The 23,200-nt window shown below is 47.5% G+C and overlaps 1 protein-coding gene and 1 long non-coding RNA gene across 10 annotated transcripts in view; one reads left to right on the forward strand and one right to left on the reverse strand.

Moving 5' to 3' along the window:
• The window catches only part of LOC140897588 (butyrophilin subfamily 3 member A2-like), a 23,848-nt gene continuing 648 nt past the window's right edge, over positions 1-23,200 (reverse strand). For 3 of the 8 annotated variants that reach the window (XR_012154748.1, XR_012154745.1, XR_012154750.1), the window contains exons 2-4: positions 10,621-10,902; positions 8,971-9,087; positions 1-541 (exon numbers count right to left, since the gene is read on the reverse strand). Coding sequence is in view for 1 of the 8 variants with exons in the window: in XM_073310376.1 (XP_073166477.1) it covers positions 1,220-1,272; positions 8,971-9,087; positions 10,621-10,902; positions 22,712-22,829 (570 nt within the window). In the remaining 7 variants the exon portion in view is untranslated. The other 5 variants (XR_012154747.1, XM_073310376.1, XR_012154746.1 and 2 more) reach the window with 5 other exon arrangements.
• The window catches only part of LOC140897589 (uncharacterized), a 10,148-nt gene continuing 6,024 nt past the window's right edge, over positions 19,077-23,200 (forward strand). The window contains exons 1-2 of one of the 2 annotated variants that reach the window (XR_012154753.1): positions 19,077-19,264; positions 19,730-19,864. This is a non-coding gene — a long non-coding RNA (uncharacterized lncRNA). The remainder of the gene's footprint in view (positions 19,265-19,729; positions 19,865-23,200) is intronic. The other variant, XR_012154752.1, reaches the window with a different exon arrangement.

The raw sequence follows: 23,200 nt of genomic DNA on the forward strand, positions 1-23,200 counted from the left end.
TTTCAGAGTTTGTTTTTATTAAATAACAATTAACAACACACACAAAAGGATTGGTGGGAAGGGAGAAAAAAGCGTATGGCAGTACGCTCTCATAACTGTGTGTAAATCCAGCTATCGTTTTGGAAACTGTCCAAAGGGATGGATGGAACGGCATACAGAGATGTTCTGGGATGTTGCAAGGAATGCGTGGGAGGAGTTTGGGGAAGGCATGGAAAGCAGTTCTGTAATGGCTGGTGAGGGAGCACTCATGTGTTCTGCCTGGAGCATGATTAGGGACCTCAACATTGCTGTTTGCTCCTCCATCATTTTTATCATCCACTCCTGGCCCTTTACAATGTGTTCCTTGCTCTCCTTTCTGGCCTCCCTGTGAGTTTGAATTATTTTTCCTTTAAAGTCTTTGTCCGCTCCCTGTATCCTCTTTTTTCAGCCTCAGAGGATTGGAGCACCTCTCAGAACATGTCCTCCTTGCTGCACCTTGGTCACTTCCTTATTTGGTGGAGGTGCTCCCCCAGTGTGTAGGAAGATCCCCTGAAGGCCAAATCTATAGAAACACAAGAAACAATTCACAGAAGCATGATTTTTAGTTCACGCACAGCACTGAAACATTATAGTGTAAAAATATACCTCTTTTTACATACAAATCACTTTCTCAGTGACCCTTGGCAAGCACACATCTCAGCAAGCATCTTAAACATGGTGAGTGCCCTCCAGGGGAGGGGGAGAGGTTGGGTGCTCAAGATAGGGCAAAGGGTCTAGGTGTTTTTTTAAAGGGATCACTGCAGGTGTCTAGGGACAATATTGCTAATTCAGCCACCATTTTCCACAGGTGGGGGTCATAGAAGCCAATATCTCACTCCTGAGGGTAAGCAAGGATGCAAGGGTGCATCTCCTACAGGCATGGGATTCCAGACCCACTCGGCTGGGCCTGATGCTCACGGGGAGGGAGCTTGAGAGGGAGGTGAGGACCTTGTATTCCCCATCCTTCAGACACATTGTCCAGTATCCATTCCCAGGTGTGAGTCTGACTGGCCCCTTCCTGCTCACAGATTCTCTACAAACCCCCAGAGTCCAGCCTGTCTTGTCTCCCACCTCCACCTCCCAGTAACACCTCCCGTCCATAAATCCCTCAGCACCCAGGACAATGGGGAAAGTATCAAATCTCTTAGGATTATCGGGAAGATCCTGTGGGGTATGTCCATCTCTCACATGTTTAAGATCCTCAGACCAGGATGAGCCAGGGATTTGATGTGTCTGGATCCAGGGTCATGTTCACTGGGGAGAGAGTCACAGAATCAGTGCCAGGGTCAGGGGCTGGTCACTAGGATGAAAGGGAAATTAACCTTCATTCCCATTAATCACTGTGTCATGGGGCCCCCATGCAATGCCAGGAGGAAGGATATGCCCCAGGGGTGGGAGGGGAACCAGAGAGTTGTGGGGAGGAGCAAGTGTGAGGGGGTTGGGATCAAAGGCTGGGAGATGGTTGGGCAAGGGAAAGGGTTTCCACCCACAGGAAGGAGGGACAAGCACCAAAGGGACAGAGAGGATTGAGGGATGGTGCGGGTGTCAGGGGGGCTATAGGGGACAAGGGGAGATGTAGTCACTGCGGGGCAAAGAGCAGGAGAGGGAAGGTGCCTGAGGAAGAGGAGGTGAGGTAACGGGGAGGCACCAGAGGGACAGAGAATGTTGAGGGGAGGGGCCTTCATGGGGAAGAAAGTGGTTGAAGGAAGAGCCAGGTATCAAGACGGCAGAGGGAAGGGGCTTGCATCAGTGAGGCAGAGGGGGTGAGCAGAGAGCCAGATGTTGGGGGTGAGGGAAGATGTAGGTATCAGAGGGTGTGGTGGGGCAAGCGGAAGAACAGGCATCAAAAGGTGGAAAAGGCAGGTATCAGTAGTAAGAGGGGGGAAGAGGGAAGGGACAGGCCACATGGGAATAGAGGCAGAGAAGAGAGGAGTGGGACAGTCACCTGGGGAGAAAATGGGGGCAAGGGAAGCCCTGGGCACCAGAGGATAAAGGAGTGGTGAGGAAAGAGGTGGGCACCCAGGGTTAGAGGGGGGCAAAGGAGAAGGGTGGGCACCAAGTGGGCAGATAGGGAGAAAGAGAGGGGCAGGCCCAGTGGGGCCTGAGGGGGGACAAGGGAAGGGGTGGGAACCACTGAGGCAGAGGGCAGCGAGAGGATGTAGCTGATCTGCAACTGCTAGCAGCCAATATCTCTGATGATGGGACACTAGATGGGGAGGACTTTGAGTTACTACAGAGAATTCTTTCCCAGGTATCTGGCTGGTGGGTCTTGCCCACATACTCAAGGTCTAACTGATCCCCATACTTGGGGTCAGGAAGGAATTTTCCCCTGGGTCAGACTGGCGGAGATCTGAGGGATTTTCACCTTCCTCTGCAACATGGGGCATAGGTCACTTGCAGGTTTAAACTAGTGTAAATGGTGGATTCTCTGTAAACTTGAAATCTTTAAATCATGATTTGAGGACTTTAGTAACTCTTCCAGAGGTTAGAGGTCTATTTCTGGAGTGGGTGGGTGAGGCTCTGTGGTCTGCAATGTGCAGGAAGTCTGACTAGATGATCATGATGGTCCTTTCTGACCTTTGAGTTTATGAGTAAAGTAGATCCCAGCAAGGGACTTTTGTTTCAGATTTTTCAGATTACATGGAGTTATTTAAGTAGTGCCGAAGAGGGTAAACTGAGGCAAGGTACTTGCAGGGCCACCCTGAGGCAGCTGAGTGGAGTACTTAAATGTGCTTCCCCTGACTATATGGTATCAGAAGTGGAATCTGAGATCCCATTCCACCAAGAACGGATGACCAAGCAGCATGGCACAAGCACTTCCATGACGGTGGGACATTCACTCTCTCAAGGTAGTGTCAGGAGGGCAGCAACAACTATGGGAGTTCCAGCTCCCATATTTCGAAGGAACTAAGCAACCACAGTGGTGCCTCAAAGAAGGTCAGTGATTTGAAAGAGTCAGCCACCACAGACAACCACAAGAGAAGAAAGCACAGGACTGGTCCAATATTAGGTACCGACCGTGGGCAAGATGGGCAAATAAGATGGGGTTGGCCCCCAGAAACCAGGATGCTGAGACTGGCCTGGTTTCCCAGAAGAGTCAGAGAAGAGGGGAGTTCCAGGTTATTAAATACGTCCTGCCATGGGGAAGTCATGCCATCCTGCCATATTCCGCTGGAAGGTAAAAGACACCTTCAGTTAATGTTGAGTCACCAAAATTAATGGGCAATAGTCGAACTAAGAGTGACGTCTCCCGCACTGATGATACGAATGTTCTGAAAGATCTGTCAATAGGACGCTAAGCAGAGAAGAGCGCAGAGCAGAGCTTTCTTATGGGGACAGGGACCCAAGCTGTCCTGTCCCAGCTGTTACATGTACTATCTTATACACCTCAGATACTGCACACATAAACCTGGACCAGAGAGAAGGGCTTGCTGGCTCCAAGTCACCGTTCCACGTCCCTCCCACACTGATCCCTGCAACCTCCTCCCCACCTGCCACTCTTCATCCCCCATCCTCTGCACAGACACACATGCCTTTAAGCCCCACCCCAGGCCATATCTCCACATCCCATGCTGGTCTGCTGCTCCCACTGCACATTATTATTTACATTCCAGTAGCATCTAGAGGTCGCACTCAGGGCTGGGCCCCACTGCGCTAGGTCCTGTACACACACGCTCAGGGCTGGGGCCCACCATACTAGGTCCTGTACACATACACTCAGGGCTGGGCCCCCACTGCACTTGGTTCTGTACACACACACACACTCCAGACTATAAAAAGACACAGTCCCTGCTCCAAAGAGTTTACAATCTAGGGTCCTGACCATGCAAAAGCCCAGGTATAATTTTACTCACAAACCTGCTTCTCTTCCCCACACCTCTCCAACTACTGCCCCATCTTCCCTTCCGGGTTGTTTCTGCTACCACATCCCCCACCGTCTTATTGTCCCTTCACTAAGACCCTCTGCCCCACCCAGCACCACACCAGCACAAGCTAATAGTCTTTGCCATTAGTCCCTTCACCATTCAGCCCTTCCCTGTCTGTCAAATCCACCAGCTTTACTGAGCTGTCAACACTGTCTTCCCATTGCATAGAAAACATTTTTTGCCCTCTTGGGCAAAATGGTAAGGGCTGCTCCTGGCAGGCTGGGTCACCCACCTGTCTGCTTCTCCCTCAAGCACCTCAGTGTTTTCTCCCCTTCCGTGCATGGAGAAAATGCCCCATCAATATTTGTAAAGCTGCTCCCTTATTCTCTCTTAAATCCCTCCTCCAAACACATATATGCTGTGGCCCCAGTAATCTCTCTTGTCTGGAACTGGCTGGGCAAGTGATGAGCTGGACTTGGGTTTCTTTTTATCATTACCTCGCTGCTTGCCCTCCCAACCCCTCACGTCCCTTGTGTTTTTCATCCCTCTGTTATAGCCTATCTGTCATGCAGAGGGTGAGCTCCCTGGGGCAGGTATCTCTTTGTTATATGGAGTTTGTGTGGACTGAAGGGAGACAGTGGGTGTGTCTGGGAGGCCATAGAAGAGGCTGAGCTGGGAACATCACAGAGGTCATTAGAGATTTTGGTGAGAGTGGTTTCAGGGGAGTGAATGGGGAAGAAGCTCAATTGGAGAGGGTCTAGGTCTAGGACAGGAGCGGCAGAAGATTCCTAAAAGTGCGGGGCCCACCATCACCCCAACCATGGACCCTCCCCCTCACAGCTCTCATTCCCCCAAGGCCCCTCCCTCACAGCGCCCATTCTCCCATGGCCCCGCCTTCGCACCGCCCCTTCTTCCTGAGCCCCTGCGCTGCCTCTTCCTCCCAAGACCCCGCTCCCCGCTTGCTCCTTTGTGCCCCCTCACCCCATTACTTGTTCTTATGGCAGGTAAAAAGTGGAGCTCCATGGCCCCTTGGTGCCCCCTATTCCAGCACCCCTGTCTAGGATGGAACAGGAGGAGAGAAACTCCAGACTGTGATTGTAGACAGAGCGTTCATTGAGCTTAGCGGGAGAAGGGAGAAGGGACAGTAGGTAGAGAGGCAATTAGGATCAGGGATGGAAAGTTTTAGGATGGGAGAGACTAAGTGTCACAAGGTGGCTGGTCTTTTAAGGAGAGTTGGGGCCCAGTTCCACCCTGAGATTAATCAGCTGATGCTGAGGCCAGGGATCAAGTGATGGCTTGAAGATCTCCTGGTCCTAATAAAAGCCTGGCCAGCAAGTTCTTCAGCTAAGGGAGAGCTTCAGGGAGCAGGAAGACTCCAGGAGGAGACCCTGAGGCAGGGAAAAGAGCCCAGTTCCTGTATGATTCTCAGGCAGACAGCTGGTGGGGTGCAATCTTGCAGGGAGGGGCTAGGCCCATGCAGAAGATCCCGGCTCAGGGGAAATGATGTCTGTTGTGCTGGGGAGCGGGGTGAGGTGGTTATAGAGTGATTCTCAATTAATATTTGATTAAAGTTTAACACCTTAAACAAAACAGACAGAGTGAGCCTCATACCAGAATATCCCATAGCCCAGTAGTTAGAGCACTGTCCTGAGAGTTGGGAGACCCCTGTTCAAATCCTTTCTCCTCATCAGCAGAGAGAGGGGACTTCAACCAGAGTCTCCCACATTTCGGGTGGGTACCCTAACCCCTAGGCTAAAGGTTATAAGAGAGTTTTGCCTCCTCCCAGTCTCCCACCTCTGTTCTTTGTGTCATTGGGTGACCTCTGAGCATGTCTACAGGATCAGTCTTCATAGGTGAGACAGGTGCTCCTTCCTCCAGTTTGTGGGTCACTTTGGGGCTCAGGTGGGAGATAGGTGCCTAAACGTCTAGAGCAAGGCAGCCATGTATATGCCCAGAGGCAGAAACTTAGACACTGAGAGAATTTTTACAGCAGAGATTTCTGTCCCGAGTGAGTTTAGGCACCCACACAGTTATGCATCAGCCAAGAGGGGTCTTGTGGATCACGGTGCCTAAAACTAGGATTGAGATGCCTGTCTCTGGGTTTGGTGCCTAAGTCTCTTTGCAGATCTGTGCCATAATGCACAATGCAATTCCCCTTAATATGGAGTTAAAACTGAGAGGACATGTACTTGTAACTTAAGGGTAAAAGTCATTACAAGAATCTTGTAATTATCCCCAAACCAAATGTTATATACCCAGACAATACAGAATTATGGTTATATTTAAAAGAAATCCAAACATTCCATGGTCTCGAAATGCAGCTAAGGCACCTAAACAACCTTAACTCTGCCCTGTAGTAACATCATGAGGGGGGAAATTGGAAAAAAACCCTTAAAACATTGTGTTCCTATAAAATCAGTTTCATTTAATGTAGAACCACAGACACTGTTCTGCACTGATCAGACCTGTATGGTTAATGCATAGAGTCGCTGTAGAGTGGAGCTGAGGTTGTGGGTGTACATGCTCACTGCAGGTGAAATCCTGCCCTCTCCCTCATTACATGTGTATGGAAGAGCCACAACACAGGGGGATCCTGAGTGAGGGATCCTGTTAAATATTGGACAAGTCTCTCAGGGTTCATCTACATTGCAAAAAAAACCCCAAAACAAAACACAACAGTGGGGCCCAGAGACTAGGCCAACTGACTCAGGCTTGGGGAGCCCATGCTACAGGGCTAAAAATAGCAGTACAGACATTCCTGCTTGGGCTAGCACCTGTGTTCCGAAACCCAGTGAGGGGGAGGGCCTCAGAGCCTGGGTTCCAGCCCAAGCCGGAATGTCTACAATATTAATATTTAGCCATGCAGTGCAAGCCCCAGGCTCTGAGATTTGCTGCCGTGGGTGGGTTTTTTGCAGTATAGACGTACCCAGTCTCCAGCAATGACACCGGCCCAGGATGGCAAGTGTTATTCAGGGCCCTGGATTCAGAGAACCATTTCTATAATTCCCATGGGCTTTATTATTCGCCTTCAGAGCCCATTTGTGTGAGCATGAGCAGCCCCTGAGCTCACAGCTTGGGCCCTGGTGCCAATATGGAGACGTTCCCCATCACTCATTAAAACAGGCTGTAACTCCATCAGCTAAAACTGAGCTAAAGGTGGTAAACTGTGACTACTCTGCATCAAATGTGTCTTTCAATCGAGTTAAGTTGGCTTCACTGAGCTAACTCGACTATCATGACATGAAATCTTCAACCCATCCCATTGGTCCCAGACACTGACATTTCTGCCTCTCCATCGCAGATTGCAGAGTCTCTAGAGGGAGAAAAAGGCAAGAGGTGATATTTCATGCTGTTGTGTTTATAACAGCAAACCCATGGCTAATGTAACTGTTCCACACACTCAAAGGCCACCACTGGAAGGTCCCAAGGGAAAAGGACAAGACATATGATTGTTCTACCCTAGTACAAACCTAGGAGGTGCCTTCATGCCCCTTGGTACCTGGAATGCACATGCTGAGAACAACAAGATACGGAGTACACTTTGGTACAGAAAAACTGATTGAATAAATCTAGTTTCAGAGGACACAGTACCTTTTACTTAGGAACAGGCAGGATATAAAAAGGATAACTTTGGGAGAGTAACTTTGAGTGCACACCTTCTGTGTAAGGTGAATTTAACAAGGCTGCACAAGACGGCTTCCTGGACACAGGTATCGTAATGAACCTTTCTTCCTCTACTATACTATTATTGAGCTTTAGCAATAAACCTGACTGATACTGGTTATTTGGTCTCTTGAATATATTTCATAATGAAACAGAGTGTGGTTAAACGATTGACTATACAATTTTTCAACAGAAGGGATGTGCATGTGCACAGAATTGGGCCCTAAGAAACTTACTTCTCTCCTACTTTGCATTGTTTTGTCTGCAAGCAAACAAGTTAGATATGTCACAGCTGCAAGCATAGCTTACTAAGCCTCACATGGGTGTTTCAAACCGAGCAATGCTGATCCCCATGGAATATTTCAGAATCACATTCCATTGGGACCTGTTAGTGAGATCTGACAGGATGAACCCACTTGACACTTGTGAGTTCAGACGTGAAATCATAATGTATTCAGAGCACCCTTCGCCCTCAACCTATCTCCATTGCCCCAAACTCTCCCAAACATTTAATCAAAGCACCTCAATCCTGGCATCTCCATTTTTGTTTTTAAATCTCTGACTGGTCAAATTGCATTCTCCCTTTGTCATAAATATATAGGGAAGGGTAACAACCTTTATGTATGCAATAGCATAAAATCCCTCCTGGCCAGATGAACAGAGAACACTTTACCTGTAAGGGGTTAAGAAACTCAAATAACCTAGTTGGCACCTGACCAGAAGGATCAATAAGAAAAGAAGATACTTTCAAATCTGGGGGTTGGGGGGAAGTGTTTGTTTCTCTTTGTTTGTTCTCTCTCTGGATGGAGAGAGAGGCCAGGAAAGTAAAACATCTCCTGAAAACATACCTGAAATGATTCATCTAAGATTACAAACATTGTAAGTAAGGGCAAGGAAATGCATTAGATTATCTTTTGTTTTAGCTTGTTAATTTCCCCTATGCTAAGAGGGAGTTTTATTCCTGTTTTTTGTAACTTTGAAGCTGAGCCTAGAGGGGAATCCTCTGTGTTTTTACCCTGTAAAGTTATCTTCCATCCTGATTTTGCAGGTATGATTCTTTTACTTTTTCTTTAAATAAAGTTCTTTCTTTAAGAACCTGATTGATTTTCAGTGTCCTAGAGACAAAGAGTCTGGTCGGTACTCACATTATTCTCAAGCCTCCCCAGGAAAGGGGGTGAAGGGGCTTGGGGGAATATTTTGGGGGGATAGGGACTCCAAGTGACCCTTTTCCCAAATTTTTGTGTAAATCACTTGGTGGTGGCAGCAATACTACCCAAGGACAAGGAAAGGAATTGTACCTTGGGGAAGTTTTAACCTAAGGTGGTAGAATATAAACTTAGGGGATCTTTCATGGGGGTCCTCACATCTGTACCCCAGAGTTCAGAGTGGGAAGGGAACCCTGACACCCTTCTTGTTACTTTACCTTTTGCTCTGCATTGACTCCAGGAGCAGTAACTGGCCAGGGCAATGAGAACACAGAAGATAACACCCAGGATCACACCCAGAGCCACCACCCAGATGTGAAATGTGAAAAAGAGATCTGCAAGAGAAAGTGTCATTGACTTAGGAACAAACATGTGTCAAAAGAAGGACATTGCAACAATGGTGACACTGTGACCAGTTAAAAGAATCTCACAGGGAAATACATGGTGAGATGTGGCTCCTCTGTGCTTTATTATTAAGCCATTGAAAGTCCAAGCAATAATCTGGTTACTGAACATGGTTAATTACTGAAAAGGGGAATATCAGGGATGGGGCTTGGCGCAGCTCCATTAGAGAATCATAGGACTGGAAGGGACCTCGAGATGTCATCTAGTCTAGTCCCCTGCACTCAAGGTAGGACTAAGTATTATCTAGACCATCCCTCACAGGTGTTTGTCCAACCTGCTCTTAAAAATCCCCAGTGATGGAGATTCCACCACCAACCCTAGGAAATTTATTCCAGTGCTTAACCACTCTGACAGTTGGGAAGATTTTCCTAATGTCCAACCTAAACCGCCCTTGCTGCAATTTAAGCCCATTGCTTCTTGTCCTATCCACAGAAGTTAAGGAGAACAATTTTTCTCCCTCCTCCTTGTAACAACCTTTTATGTACATGAAAACTGTTATCATGTCCCCATTCAGTCTTCTCTTCTCCAGAATAAACAAACCCAATTTTTTCAGTCTTCCCTCAGAGGTCATGTTTTCTAGACCTTTAATCATTTTTGTTGCTCTTTCGGGACATTCTCCAATTTGTCCACATCTTTCCTGAAATGTGGCACCCAGAACTGGACACAATACTCCAGTTTAGGCACCTATCTCTGAGACAAAGGGGACTTAACACACACCCCTCTCCTTGTCATCTCCCATTGGCTAGCTAAGAGGAGGTGGCACTTAGCAGGCTGGTTTCTGTGAATTGCAGTCTAGCCCCTGTTGTACAGGGAGCCTGGGCACCTAACTCAGGCTTTGTTGTTCCCAGTGATTTTCTAGGTACCTCAAAGTATCAAATACTGACTCTCCTTAAGATCTGTTACACCAGTGTAAATCTGGAGTAACTTCACTGACTCCAGGTTACACCCAGAGGTGAAAGTAAGCCAGTATGGTACAGCATACCAGTAAGAGCCGATACACAGCCAACCATACCGGCAGGGACGCTAATGGGCGGAGGGGGGGTGGTGGCAAAAGGTAGCAGACGGGAGCCCCGGACCCTTTAAATTGCTGCTGGAGCTCCAGGTGGCGTGGGCTGGGCAGCGCTGAAAGGCTGGCTGTGGGAGTCTGGCCCGAGTCCCGCCCCTTTTGCCCAAGGCCCACCCCTTCCGGGGGCCCAGAGCCACCTCCCCCCACCAACCTTGCTCAGGACCCCGGCCTCCCTGCATCTCGGTAAGTCCCTTAAGTTACTTTCACCGCTGGTTACTATATAATTAGTGTTTGTGGTGCTGAGCATCAGCACACCTAAGTGTTTTTGTGAATGTAGCTGAATTGCTCATAATGCTGAAGATTCAGGCCAGTAAATAGGAGACCCAATAAGAATTGTTCCACACTAACAACTGCAGAAGCTCAGTCTATTCCACATACAGCGTGGATGGGCACTGACCTGCTATGGAAATGGTTGACACTCTCTCCTGGTTCAGGCAGGGGTTCCTGACAGAACAGGACACTTTCTGGTTGGATTCTTCTGTTATAACAATAGCAATCTCTGTTTGAAACAGACCGGTGGCCTCTTGCAATATGTTGTGAGAGGCTGATGGTAAGACCTGCCCCTGGAGATCTCTCCATTGAGCCTCAGGCTCTGGGTACCACCCAAATGATCGACACACAACCCGGATCCCTCCATCCTGGTGACCTTCCACAGGGATGTCAGGATCAGAGCCCACACCTAGAGGAAAATGGAATAAACAGGTGTTAATTCTACAGTACCCAGATGTGCCAAAAGTCTCATTACAGCATCTGTAGAGAGCTGGGAAAGTTCTGGTTTATTTTTATGACAGGTTTCAGAGTAACAGCCGTGTTAGTCTGTATTCGCAAAAAGAAAAGGAGTACTTGTGGCACCTTAGAGACTAACCAATTTATTTGAGCATAAGCTTTCGTGAGCTACAGCTCACTTGGTATCTCCTCTCATCTTCTATTGTTAATGGCCAGATGTGCAGGGGTTAATGTCTTTATAGAAACAGAACAGGCAATGCAGTGATGGGGCAAAGTCAGGTAAGTGTGAATGAATAACCAGGACTGCCAGCCTGTGAACAGAGCCATTGTATCATGGGATATACACAGACCATTGTATCAGCTTTATACATGTCACGTATAGACAAAGGAAAAGCATTAGATCTTATACATGAACTCCACTAGTAACCTCCCTCCAGCCTGACAATTCACCTTTCAGGCTTGGTCTACACTAGAGCTTACTTTGGTATAATTTACATCACTCAGGGGGTGTGAATAATTCACACCCCTGAGTGACAGAAATTACACCAACCTAAGTGCTGGTGTGGACAGCGCTATGTCAGTGGGAAAGCTTCTCCTGCCGACATAGCTACCACCTCTTGCAGAGGTGGAGGTATTATGACAACGGAAGAGCTCTCTTCTGCTGGCATAGTTTCTTCACCAGATGCACTACAGCAGCGCAGCTGCATCAGTGCAGCTGTACCACTGTAGCATTTCTAGTGTAGACAAGCCCTCAGTATGACCCTTTAGCAGTTCATTATGCACCTTTCAATTTTCATATTAATCCCCATCTTCTCTAATTTAACTAATAGTTTCCCAGGTGGAACTGTATCAAATGCCTTACTGACATCCAGGTAGATTAGATCTAATGCTTTTCCTTTGTCTAAAGAAACAATTATCTTCTCAAAAAAGGAGATCCAGTTGGTTTAGCACAATATACCTTTTTAAAAACCATGTTATATTTTATCCCAGTTACTGTTTACTTCTTGTCCTGAACTACTTTTTCTTCCAAGATTTGGTCCAAGACCTTGCATACAATTGAAGTCAAACTAACAGGCCTCTAGTTGCCTGGATCACTTTTTCTCTTTTCTTAAAAATAGAAACTATATTAATCATTCTCCAGTCATAGGATACAATCCCCTAATTTACAAATTCATTAAAAATCCTAGCTATTGGGCTTGCTTTAATATTCTTGGATGGAGATTATCCGGGGCTCCCAGTTTAGTCCCATTAAGCTGCTTGAGTTTGGCTTCCAGCTTGGATGTGGTAATTTCCATGTCCTAATTCCCATTCCCTGCCACTACCCCATAGCACCTCAGTACCCTTATTAAAAACGATGGTAAAGTATTTGTTTAGGTGTTGCTCTGGCAGCAACTTTGGAAATGTTCAAGGGGAAAGGCCGGTGTAGGCCAGACCTCAGAGTGGGCATGACATAGCCCCTCCCCTTCCAGCCCTGTCCCTAATAACTACCAAGGTATTGGTGGGGGACAGTGACCCATGCCCCAGTTCTGCTTATTCCAGGGGAGGGTTCTTTATGGTTTTCCCCCCACAACAGCTCACACCTGGCCTGGGACTCCCTTTCTGTGTCTGTGGCCCAGCCTCACTGTCCCAGGGTCAAGGCGATGTCAGGGATGGATTTGGTCATCGCTCACAATGGGAACAATGTCACAGTGCTCCGTACAGCAGCTCCAGCTGAAACCAATGGAGACTGTTCCCCTTCCCCTCCCATTGAGAACAACAGGAGCTGCTCAGAGCCCCTGGAAACCTGCCCATGTCACACAGGTGCCAACATGTAGCAGTTCAGAGCTGAGCTCCTTTGGAAACATGGTCCTATGGCTCTACGGCCCCTGGCACCTGCAAGAGGCTATGTTGTTTTAAAGGGCAGTGGGCTTCCAACAAGGGCTGACTTCACTCGGGGCTCACACCACGTTATGCTGATGGAGTGAGCCCATCTGGTATACAAGAGGCCTCATGGACACAAACAGGTGCCATTTACACTCAGAGGGGGAGATTTTCACAAACACAGGGGAGTTAGGATCAATGGGGCTTGTGCTCCTAAATCCCTTAGGAGCTTTAGAAAATCTCCCTCTCCCTCCATCAGTTGCACCCAATCTGGCCCCAGGTGTTTCCCTTCCATCTTTCAGCCTCTCACTCTGGAGCATGACAGTAGTGAGTTGATGATAAAAATACCTGCACACTCCCAACAACGCCCCAAGGGAAAATTAGAAATGGTGATCGTTTCCTACATCTGTCAGTAAATAAAGCAGAACAGCAAATAAATGTGAACCTGGCAGTGGAGAAGTGACTGAACAGGTCTCTGAATCTGTGTGGGCCTTTCTACACTCACAACTGATTTCCTGGTAGTGAAGTGACACTTTATCCCCCAAATCCCAGGAGCGAGGCCTGTTGATAGCAGCAGCTCCTCTGACTAATCAGCATAATAAGCCAGGAAATATTCAGGGGAGCAATTTAGTGGGAGTTGCAGTGAGTGAACCCCCTATCTGCAGAATCCTGTGCAGTTATTCCTGAGCCATTCCAATCTCTCCAGGGGGTTCCCTGCTTTGCTAGCACCCAGAGCCATTCTCTCTAGAGAGAGCTCCTGCTTCCAGTGACTGCTTCCCTTTCCCAGGCTGTAACATCCATCCTGCTGGAGGGGTCAGGGAGCCACAGGGTTTAACTCCAGCCTGCTCCTAAGGTTTTCATTAAGTTAATACATTTTATATTAAATGGAAGCACCGTCCTCTCTTCGAACATCCATCAGCTTCAAAACTGCAACTACAATAGCGCCTGGAACGTCACTGTAACTGGATCCTTCTCACAGCATGGTTATGGCACAAAGTTCAAATTCCTCGGACACACCCACAGTGCTAGTGAGAAGACAGCTGTGGTGCCAGCAAACCAGCTCTTTTGACTGGTGACACAATCAGTTCTGCAGACTTTTTTCCTTGTGCTCCAGGAGTCACTGTAATTATCTCCACCCTGTGTAAAGAACTGGACCAAAGTCTGCTTCAGCAGCCACTAGACTCTGTGGCCATGTTAATTTATTCTAGTGCCCTGAAATATTCTTCATTCCCATTCCCCACCCTCCAAACACATGCAAGACTTGTGGCTGAAAAGTTAACCATGGGCGGAGGGTGAAGCTTCCACTCGAGGAGGCTAGCCCCCCATCCCGCTTCTTATGCCCGTGGCCCTGCCCGTCCCTTCCCAGCTCAGTGCGGGTGTCCCTCCTTTCCTTCCCCCCTCCTCCCCACTTGGGACCTCGACAGTCACTCCTCCCCCCTCTCAGTTCTCCTTCCCTACCTTATTTTTATTCTGTCCTATCCCTCTCCTTTTGCAAATATTTCAATTGTTAATCTTCTTTTTTGTATTTTTAATAAAAGGTTAAAGGGATTTTTCAATGGTGTGTTTGCCATGAGACAACGCTGGCTGAGGTCTCTGAAAACCAACCCCCAAACCTTGTTTAACACTGTTTAATGTTAGACAGTGACAGGGTCATGTTAACATCTTTGACTCTTTGTGCTCATTTATTCCATCTGTTGCTTGTATTCGACTATGACTGGAAATCAGTTTCCACATGTAGGGTTCAGGAGATGTGCCAGGGCACTTTGGTGTCTATATTCCCTCCTACTGTTGGCCAAGGTGGCACAACGATATTCTGTTGCTCGTTCTGCTTCCTTCGTAGCAGAGTGTCAAGCTCACCTGTCCTTGGCCGTATCTTCCCAGGTCATTAAGTGCAGACCAGCAGACTGTATGTGCTGCTTGATGCAGTCCTTGTAACAGCATCTGGGATGGCCAGCCTTCCTACTGCCTTTTTCAAGTCCACTGCACAGAACTCTCTTAGGCAGTCAATTGTTTTCCATACATATGACGTGGCCGACCCAGGCCATTTGCCTCTGTGCTAGCATGGCTTCCAGGCTTGGCATGGCTGCCTGCCGTAGTACCTTGTTGTTGGCGATTTTGTCAGACCATTTGATTCCCAGTATGTTGCGTAGGTAGCATTGTTGCAGACAGTTAAGGTTTTGGATGTGGCAACGATAAAGGGGGGAGGTCTCTAACGAGTATAGAAGACAAGGGAGCACAACAGCTCTGTAAAGTTGGCATTTTGGGGACACTTTGACCCCCACCCCCTGTCTTGTCCATAGTCCTTTGTGTAGACAACCAAAAGCTGAGACAGCTGACTTTAAGGGTGCTGAAAGTTCTTTGTCAATGTTAGTGTCACTGGTAACTGCTACCTGTGCAGCAGAAGGACTTGATGTTGTTTAATTGGCAGCTGTTCAATTTTATTTCTGGTGGTGGTGGAAGTGATGGGTTTCTGCCAGGAGATGGTTGGTACAGGATTTCTGTTTTCTTTACATTAATACAGAGGCCAAACAGGGATACAACACGGGCAAAGGAATTCAGCAAATGCTGCAGGTTGTTCTCAGAAAGGGTGACAAACGCTGAGTCATCGGCTTACAGTAGATCCTTTACTTCACTTTTCTGGGATTTGCTTTTGGCCTTGAATGGGCAGAGGTTTAGAAATCTGCCATCGAATCGTGTTGTTAGAGTGACATCTGTAATGGTTGTACATGTCATTCCAGCCAGGAACAAACTTCATCCATCCGATGAAGTGAGCCGTAGCTCACGAAAGCTTATGCTCAAATAAATTGGTTAGTCTCTAAGGTGCCACAAGTCCTCCTTTTCTTTTTGCGAATACAGACTAACACGGCTGCTACTCTGAAAGTAAATAATGTAAGGGAAGCACACAGCCTTTTTTAACCTCATGGGCTACAGGAAAGGGATCAGATGAGTCGGCACCCACTGATACATGGGCCTGCATGTTGGCATGGAAGCAGCAAATAAGGTTGATTAGTTTGTTTGGGCAGCTAAACTTTGCAAGAAGACAGTGGAGCATTTGACATAGTCGAATGCCTTACTAAGGTCAACAAAGGCAACATACGAGGACATTTCTTGTTCAGCAGCTTGCTCCTGTAACTGGCATAGGGAAAATATCATGTCGGCCATGCTGTGTGATGAATGGAAACCACACTGGAATTTAGGGAGTACATCATCTGCAATAACCTGAAACCTTTTCAGCAACAGCTTACCAAGGAGTCTACCAGTGATGGAGAAGAGCAAAATGCCACGATAATTGCTGCAGTTATGTCTGTCCCCTTTGCTCTTGCAGATTATTACGATTTTGGTAACTTTGAAATCCTGGGGTAAAACCTTATTTTCCCAGCAGAAAGTAACTGGGTCTAGCAAAGCTTTGTGAAGTATAGGACTACCATGTTTTCGCACTTCAGCTGGGATTTGTGAGCTCCAGCTGCCTTTCCATTTCTCATTTCCATAAGTGCGTTCTTAGTCTCCTCTGAAGTTGGCGGATGTTTGAGTTCAAATCAAACTGTCTTTGTTCAATTGAGTCTACTATTTGATCATTTGCACTTGACTCATGATTGAGGAGAGTCACAAAATGTTCTTTCCATCTTTCTAGTATCATATTGGGCTCAGTCAGGAGGGTGGTGCCATCAGTGGACAGGATTGGACAGTTATTGGCTCTTCATAGTCTGTAAATGGACTGTAACTCCTGAAAAAAACCTCAGGGTTACACCTACACCATACAAATTAATACAACATATAATACAACATATATGCCAGCAGCATGGGGGTCCCAAGCAGCCCCCGGCCCATGTCCTCAACCCCTGGATCACCATCTTTGTTCTATTCCTGCTTCTGTCAGGGGAATTCTCTGTCCATCTGTATTTCTGAAATGCCCAGCAATGCGGGATCCAGGTACTCATGAAACCTTTCTAGTTAAAGGCCCTTCACATTCTTCACTTAACATCCACTCACTCCTAAGCTGGCAGGAGGGGGAAAACCCCTGACCTGTGGCCTTGGAAACACCAGCAGATGCTGCTCAAATGCAGAAATTTTGCTGGTATGAATGGCTGGATCCTGCACCCCTGAAATCAATGGAATCTTTGCCTTTAACTCCAGGGGGTGGAGGATCAAGCCCTACTCCTGCAGTCCTTGCATGTGAGTCACATCATCTACTGAGCTCAGTGAAAATGTAGAAAGCACCAGGACTGCAAGATGGGACCCTTGAATACACTCAGACTTTGATCTTAGAGCTTGTGTCATCCCAGCCCATCTTTCCAGGGCTTACTCTTGTTTAGATAAGAGCAGGTCTATCAGCTGCTTTTCCCAGTGCAAACTGTGTGTTCAATACACTTATCACTGGTTTAACAAGGCCATTGCAGCTCTGCCTCAGATTGAATCCTCCCCCTGTAAATGCAGAGTTAATTAATAACCCTGCCCTTGCTGGGATGGATTGTTTGGAGAAACTCCTGTACCATCACTACTGCAGAGTCAGATGTTTTGAGCCCAGCCCCCCAGATAGGAGAGGAATGGCTCTGGGTGATCTTAGGGGAGCAGCAGAGCTGGGGGTACAGAGGGGCTGGGCAGCTAAGGGGCTATTGGGTGGTAGGAGGAGTATGGGGTTGTTGCAGGTGCTGTGGGAGAGATGTGGGAGAGAAGGTTTATTCATAAAAGGAAAAAGATATAGATGAGAGCTAGAACTGGTTAGAACTGGTAGAATCAATTACATACAGTGATGGCAAAGTTCTTGATGGCAGGCTTGCAGCAGTGATAGAATAGACTTCAGGTTCAAATCAAGTCTCTGGAGAACAGCCACAGCTGGGATGGGTCATCAGTCCTTCGTTCAATGCTTCAGTGTAGCAAAGCCCCTCCAGAGATAAGAAGCAGGATTGAAGACAAGATGGAGGAGCTGCAGCAGCTTTTTATATTCTCTTGTCATGTGGTCTTTCTTTCTTTGTTCCAAAGACAAGCTGTCCATCACATGGCATGGAAAAACCGCAGAGTTCTCTCCATAGGCATGTCCCTGCATAACTTGCTGAGTCACAAGGCGTGTCTGCCTTCTCTCAATGGGTCAAATGTAAAGCTGATGGTCCTAACAAGCAGGCTAGGCAGAGCTGACACCAACTTGTCTGGGGTGTCACCCAGAAGCATAGCATAAGTTGGAAATACAGACAGTATAGAGCCAATACTTATATCTTTAAATAAAAAAATGATACATGCAAACAGATAGCATAATCATAACCAGCAAATCATAACCTTGTCTTAGACACCTCATTTGACCCCCTTTATACAAGATTTGGTACCACTACAGGACCTTGGTTGCAGCAATGATCTATACGGTCCCAGATTATGTCAATAACGTCACGGATGGGGCGGTGGGATGGGAAAGTATTGGGGGTTCTTGGGGGTGCAGAAGGGACAGCTGAGGGACTGGGGCTGTGGGGAGCTCTGTTTGGGGCAGAAGGGCTTGGGGAAGCAGGGGCCACAGGAAGAGAATGAAGGCTCAGAATGGGAGAACCCCTGCAAGGGGCACTAAGGCAATCACACCATAAGTGACTGCTCCCTCTTTGGCCTAAGTAGTTAGCCAATATTTAGGACCTTACTGGGTTGTTTCTGTCACACATGACCCCTGTACAGTGTCCAAGTGGGCTGGGCCAAGAGGGAGAATCCCACCCAACAATGGCCTTAGAGGGGAGGCAGAGGGAGGGGGAGATTAGTGTTCACACTTCTCAGCACATGATGGGACAAGGGGAGAATCCTGATCCTCAGACTGGGTGGTTGCTTTGTAACTTTGCAGTCGAGATACTGTGGTGATGGACACCAGAGTCTGTAGCTACATAGACACAGGAGGTGTGTTCAGGGATAGCCAGGTGTGTGTGTATAAGTGAGAGTGAGAGATGTGATGCTCCCTGTACAGCGTCCTCACTGAGAGCAGATGGAGCGACTGGCTGGAGCTGAGGAGAGGCCAAGCTGCAGGAACTGGTTGACATGAGGGTAGCCCATGGCTCCGTGTTGCAATGACTATTCTCAACTCACCCCACAGCAGGAGGCAGTTGGCAGAAGGGAAATGCCCAGTTGCTGTTAGGGCAGCACTTTTAGGGGAACAAGGAAGTGAAATTAAACCTGTCACTCCTGGTTCACACAGGGGCAAGCAGGAAAATCAGGCCAAGTGAAGGTGAGGAAGCTGCCAACTGGCCTGTGTCATCTGACAAGTCTGCACAGCAGCTGCTCCGTGCAGAGCAGGGTGGGGGGAGGACACACCCCGACAGGGCCGGGCTGTTGTGGTTGTGGGCGGTTCTCTCCCCAGGCCCAATGGTAGGTGGTGTCTGTGGGTGGAGAGGGCACAGGGCTGCTCACTCCAGAGCGGCACCGAGCTTGAGGAAAGCACAGAGGGGCTGGCAGCTCCCAGGGACAGACAGAGCTGGGGCCAGAGACTGATGGTAAGGACTGACTGGCCCTACCCCCACCATTTTTTCATTCGGGCCCTGGGGCATCTGTACAGAGGGACTGGATACCTCCCCCGCATTCCCCATCACATCGCCCATGGATCCAGGCAGATCTGGGAACCTCCCTCCCCACTTCAGTCCCCTGTTGCCCTTTTAAGTCTCCATCTCTCCTTCCCCCTCTCCTCTCCCATCGGGTTGGGAGACTCTGTCCCTGGCCCAGTCCCGGGGCGGTCGCTCTCCCGGAGCTGGCTCGGCTCCTGCAGGTGCTCAGGGGGGCAGAGCCTGGTCGGGTCAGGGAGGGCAGCAGCTCTGGGACTCGCAGACCCCCGCCCGGGAGCAGAGATGGGGTGAGGAGGGGCCATTTGTGGAGGGTCACTTTCCTGGGGGCTCCGGCTCAGGAAGTCATTCAGGGATCCAGGGATCTGCCTGTGCCTGAAACACCAGGTTTGTGTTTCCCAGATTAACAGGATTTAGGTGGGAAGGCTATGACAGATTCAGAGGTGGCAGTGGGAGTGACCCATGTAGCAGATGACACAATGAAGATGACTGGATGTGGAAGCTGTGGTATGTACATGATCCTGGAGGGGGCACCTGGTAAGAGTTTTGTCTGCATGAAATGCCGTCTGATAGAGCTGATGGAGGAAAAGATCAGAGGTTTGGAGATGCAGGTGGAAAGTGTGGTAGAGTTTAGGAAGGGGTTTGAGCAGATTATGGAGCAAAGGCATGAGGTATCTGAAGGGAAAAGCTCAGACTTGCAGATGGAAGCAGGACTAGGGAATTCTGAGGGGAGACTGGGTGAGGAAAGTGGTCAGTGGAAGCATGTGACTAAAAGAACTAGGCAGAGGAAAAGACGGGCTAGTGAAGGAGAAATAGAGCTTCAGAATAGGTTTGCAGAGTTGGAAAATGAAGAAGGGGCTCAGCAGGTAGTCACTGAAGGTGACAGGGCAAGGAAGAAGAGAAGAGCGGTTAGTCCTATAGGAAAAGGGGAAGAGTTAATGGAGTTTACACCAAATATGAGCCCCAGGAGGATACAGGATGGGTTAAAAAGGATTACAAGGGAGAATGGGAATGGAAAGAACTTGCAGCCAGAGGGAACAGGGGATAGACTGGAGAATAGCACCGTCACTAGGAAAAGGCAGGTCTATGTGATTGGGGACTCTTTACTGAGAAGAATAGATAGGCCTGTAACCAGAGCTGATCCAGAAAATAGGAGGGTGTGCTGTCTTCCAGGTGCTAAGATACGGGATGTAGACCTGAGGTTGAAAAGGATTCTAAAGGGAGCGGGAAAGAATCCCCTAATTATCCTTCATGTGGGAACAAATGATACGGCTAGATTCTCGCTGGAAAGTATTAAGGGAGACTATGCTAGGCTGGGGAGGACGCTTAAGGAAATTGAGGCTCAGGTGATCTTTAGTGGGATTCTGCCTGTTCCTAGAGAAGGGCAACAAAGGTGTGACAAGATTATGACTATCAATAGATGGCTTAGGCAGTGGTGCTATAAGGAGGGCTTTGGGATGTATGGCCATTGGGAGGCATTCATGGATAGAGGACAGTTCTCTCGGGATGGACTTCATCTGAGTAGGGAAGGAAATAGACTTCTAGGATGGAGGCTGGCACAACTGATTAAGAGAGCTTTAAACTAGGAATTTGGGGGAGATGGTTGGGAGATGTCCAGGTAATCTCCACGCCAGAATTTAGCATAGAGTGGAAAGAAAATGAAGTAAGAGTGGATACAGCTGTAGGTAGGAGGAAGGGCAGTGTAGATACAAGTCTAATAGGTTATACTGGTAGTAAAATAACCGTGCCTAAAAGGGTACAGAATGTGAGTGAGGCCAAACAGCAAAAATTAAGATGTTTGTACACTAATGCAAGGAGCCTAGGTAACAAAATGGAGGAACTAGAGTTACTGGTGCAGGAAGTGAAACCAGATATTATAGGTATAACAGAGACCTGGTGGAATAGTAGTCATGACTGGGCTACAGGTATTGAAGGGTATGTGCTGTTTAGGAAAGACCGAAATAAAGGTAAAGGTGGTGGAGTAGCACTGTATATCAATGATGAGATAGAATGTAAAGAAATAAGAAGCGATGAAATGGATATGACTGAGTCTGTCTGGGCAACAATTAAATTGGGGAAGAAAACTATTAGAGCCTCCCCTGGGATAGTGCTTGGGGTGTGCTATAGACCGCCGGGATCTAATTTGGATATGGATAGAGCCCTTTTTAATGTTTTTAATAAAATAAATACTAATGGAAACTGTGTGATCATGGGAGACTTTAACTTCCCAGATATAGACTGGAGGACGAGTGCTAGTAATAATAATAGGGCTCAGATTTTCCTAGATGCGATAGCTGATGGATTCCTTCAGCAAGTAGTTGCTGAACCGACTAGAGGGGATGCCATTTTAGATTTGGTCTTGGTGAGTAATGAGGACCTCATAGAGGAAATGGTTGTAGGAGATAATCTTGGCTCAAGTGATCATGAGCTAATTCAGTTCAAACTGAATGGAAGGATTAACAAAAATAAATCTGCAACTAGGGTTTTTGATTTCAAAAGGGCTGACTTTCAAAAATTAAGGAAATTAGTTAGGGAAGTGGATTGGACTGAAGAATTTATGGGTTTAAAGGTAGAGGAGGCCTGGGATTATTTTAAATTAAAGCTGCAGAAGCTATCGGAAGCCTGCATCCCAAGAAAGGGGAAAAAATTCATAGGCAGGAGTTGTAGACCAAGCTGGATGAGCAAGCATCTTAGAGAGGTAATTAAGAAAAAGCAGAAAGCATATAGGGAGTGGAAGAAGGGAGGGATCAGTAAGGAAAGCTACCTTATTGAGGTCAGAAGATGTAGGGATAAAGTGAGACAGGCTAAAAGTCAAGTAGAGTTGGACCTTGCAAAGGGAATTAAAACCAATAGTAAAAGGTTCTATAGTCATATAAATAGGAAGAAAACAAAGAAAGAAGAAGTGGGACCGCTAAAAACTGAGGATGGAGTGGAGGTCAAGGATAATCTAGGCATGGCCCAATATCTAAACAAATACTTTGCCTCAGTCTTTAATAAGGCTAAAGAGGATCTTAGGGATAATGGTAGCATGATAAATGGGAATGAGGATATGGAGGTAGACATCACCATATCTGAGGTAGAAGCGAAACTCAAACAGCTTAATGGGACTAAATCGGGGGGCCCAGATAATCTTCATCCAAGAATATTAAAAGAATTGGCACAAGAAATTGCAAGCTATCACTGATGATGTAGGAGAAAAGTGTTCCCACATTGTGGCAGTAATTGTGGCATACTTGGCAGTTCTTGGCACAGTTGGAGACAATAAATCATGTGGCAGTCCATATGGCTTCAGACCAGTCACTGTCAGCAAGATTGAAATTCGTTGTCTGTTGGGAAACTACAAATTACCCTGCAAAATTGCTCAAAAAATTTGAGGCACACCACCTGGGATTTTAGTTTTCAACAAATTCATCATCATTGCCCACAAAAGGTGCCATTTCTCTGCTCTCCTGCTCTTCAAGCCTCCTGGATAACCTTTTCTGCCACAGAGAAATTCTTCCATTGTTACTGCACTGTCTGTGCTCGACACGCCCCCCCGCTGGTTGTGTGTCCACACTGCAAACTGCAGAATTCTGCCTTTGGCTGGCTGCGCTTGTGCTCTCTCTGCTAGCAATCGACCCTCATAGCAAGTGAAGGCTCCCCTTCCACTCTCCTGTGTGGCAGAGTCCTTGGAACCCCAACAAGGCTGGGGGGCTCAACCCACAACCTTGTCATGGTCACTCAGGTCAGGGACTAGGGTGTCCCCACTCCGGGGTGCTCTCTCCACACTGGATGCTTCCCTGACCCACTGATCATTACATACAGTTCAAAGCAAATAGAATTTATTAAACAGCAATCGATTTTAAAAAATAAGGAAACAATGGGAAAGGCTAA

Source organism: Lepidochelys kempii, chromosome 14 (assembly GCF_965140265.1).
Source record: "Lepidochelys kempii isolate rLepKem1 chromosome 14, rLepKem1.hap2, whole genome shotgun sequence".
Classification (NCBI taxonomy): domain Eukaryota; kingdom Metazoa; phylum Chordata; order Testudines; family Cheloniidae; genus Lepidochelys; species Lepidochelys kempii.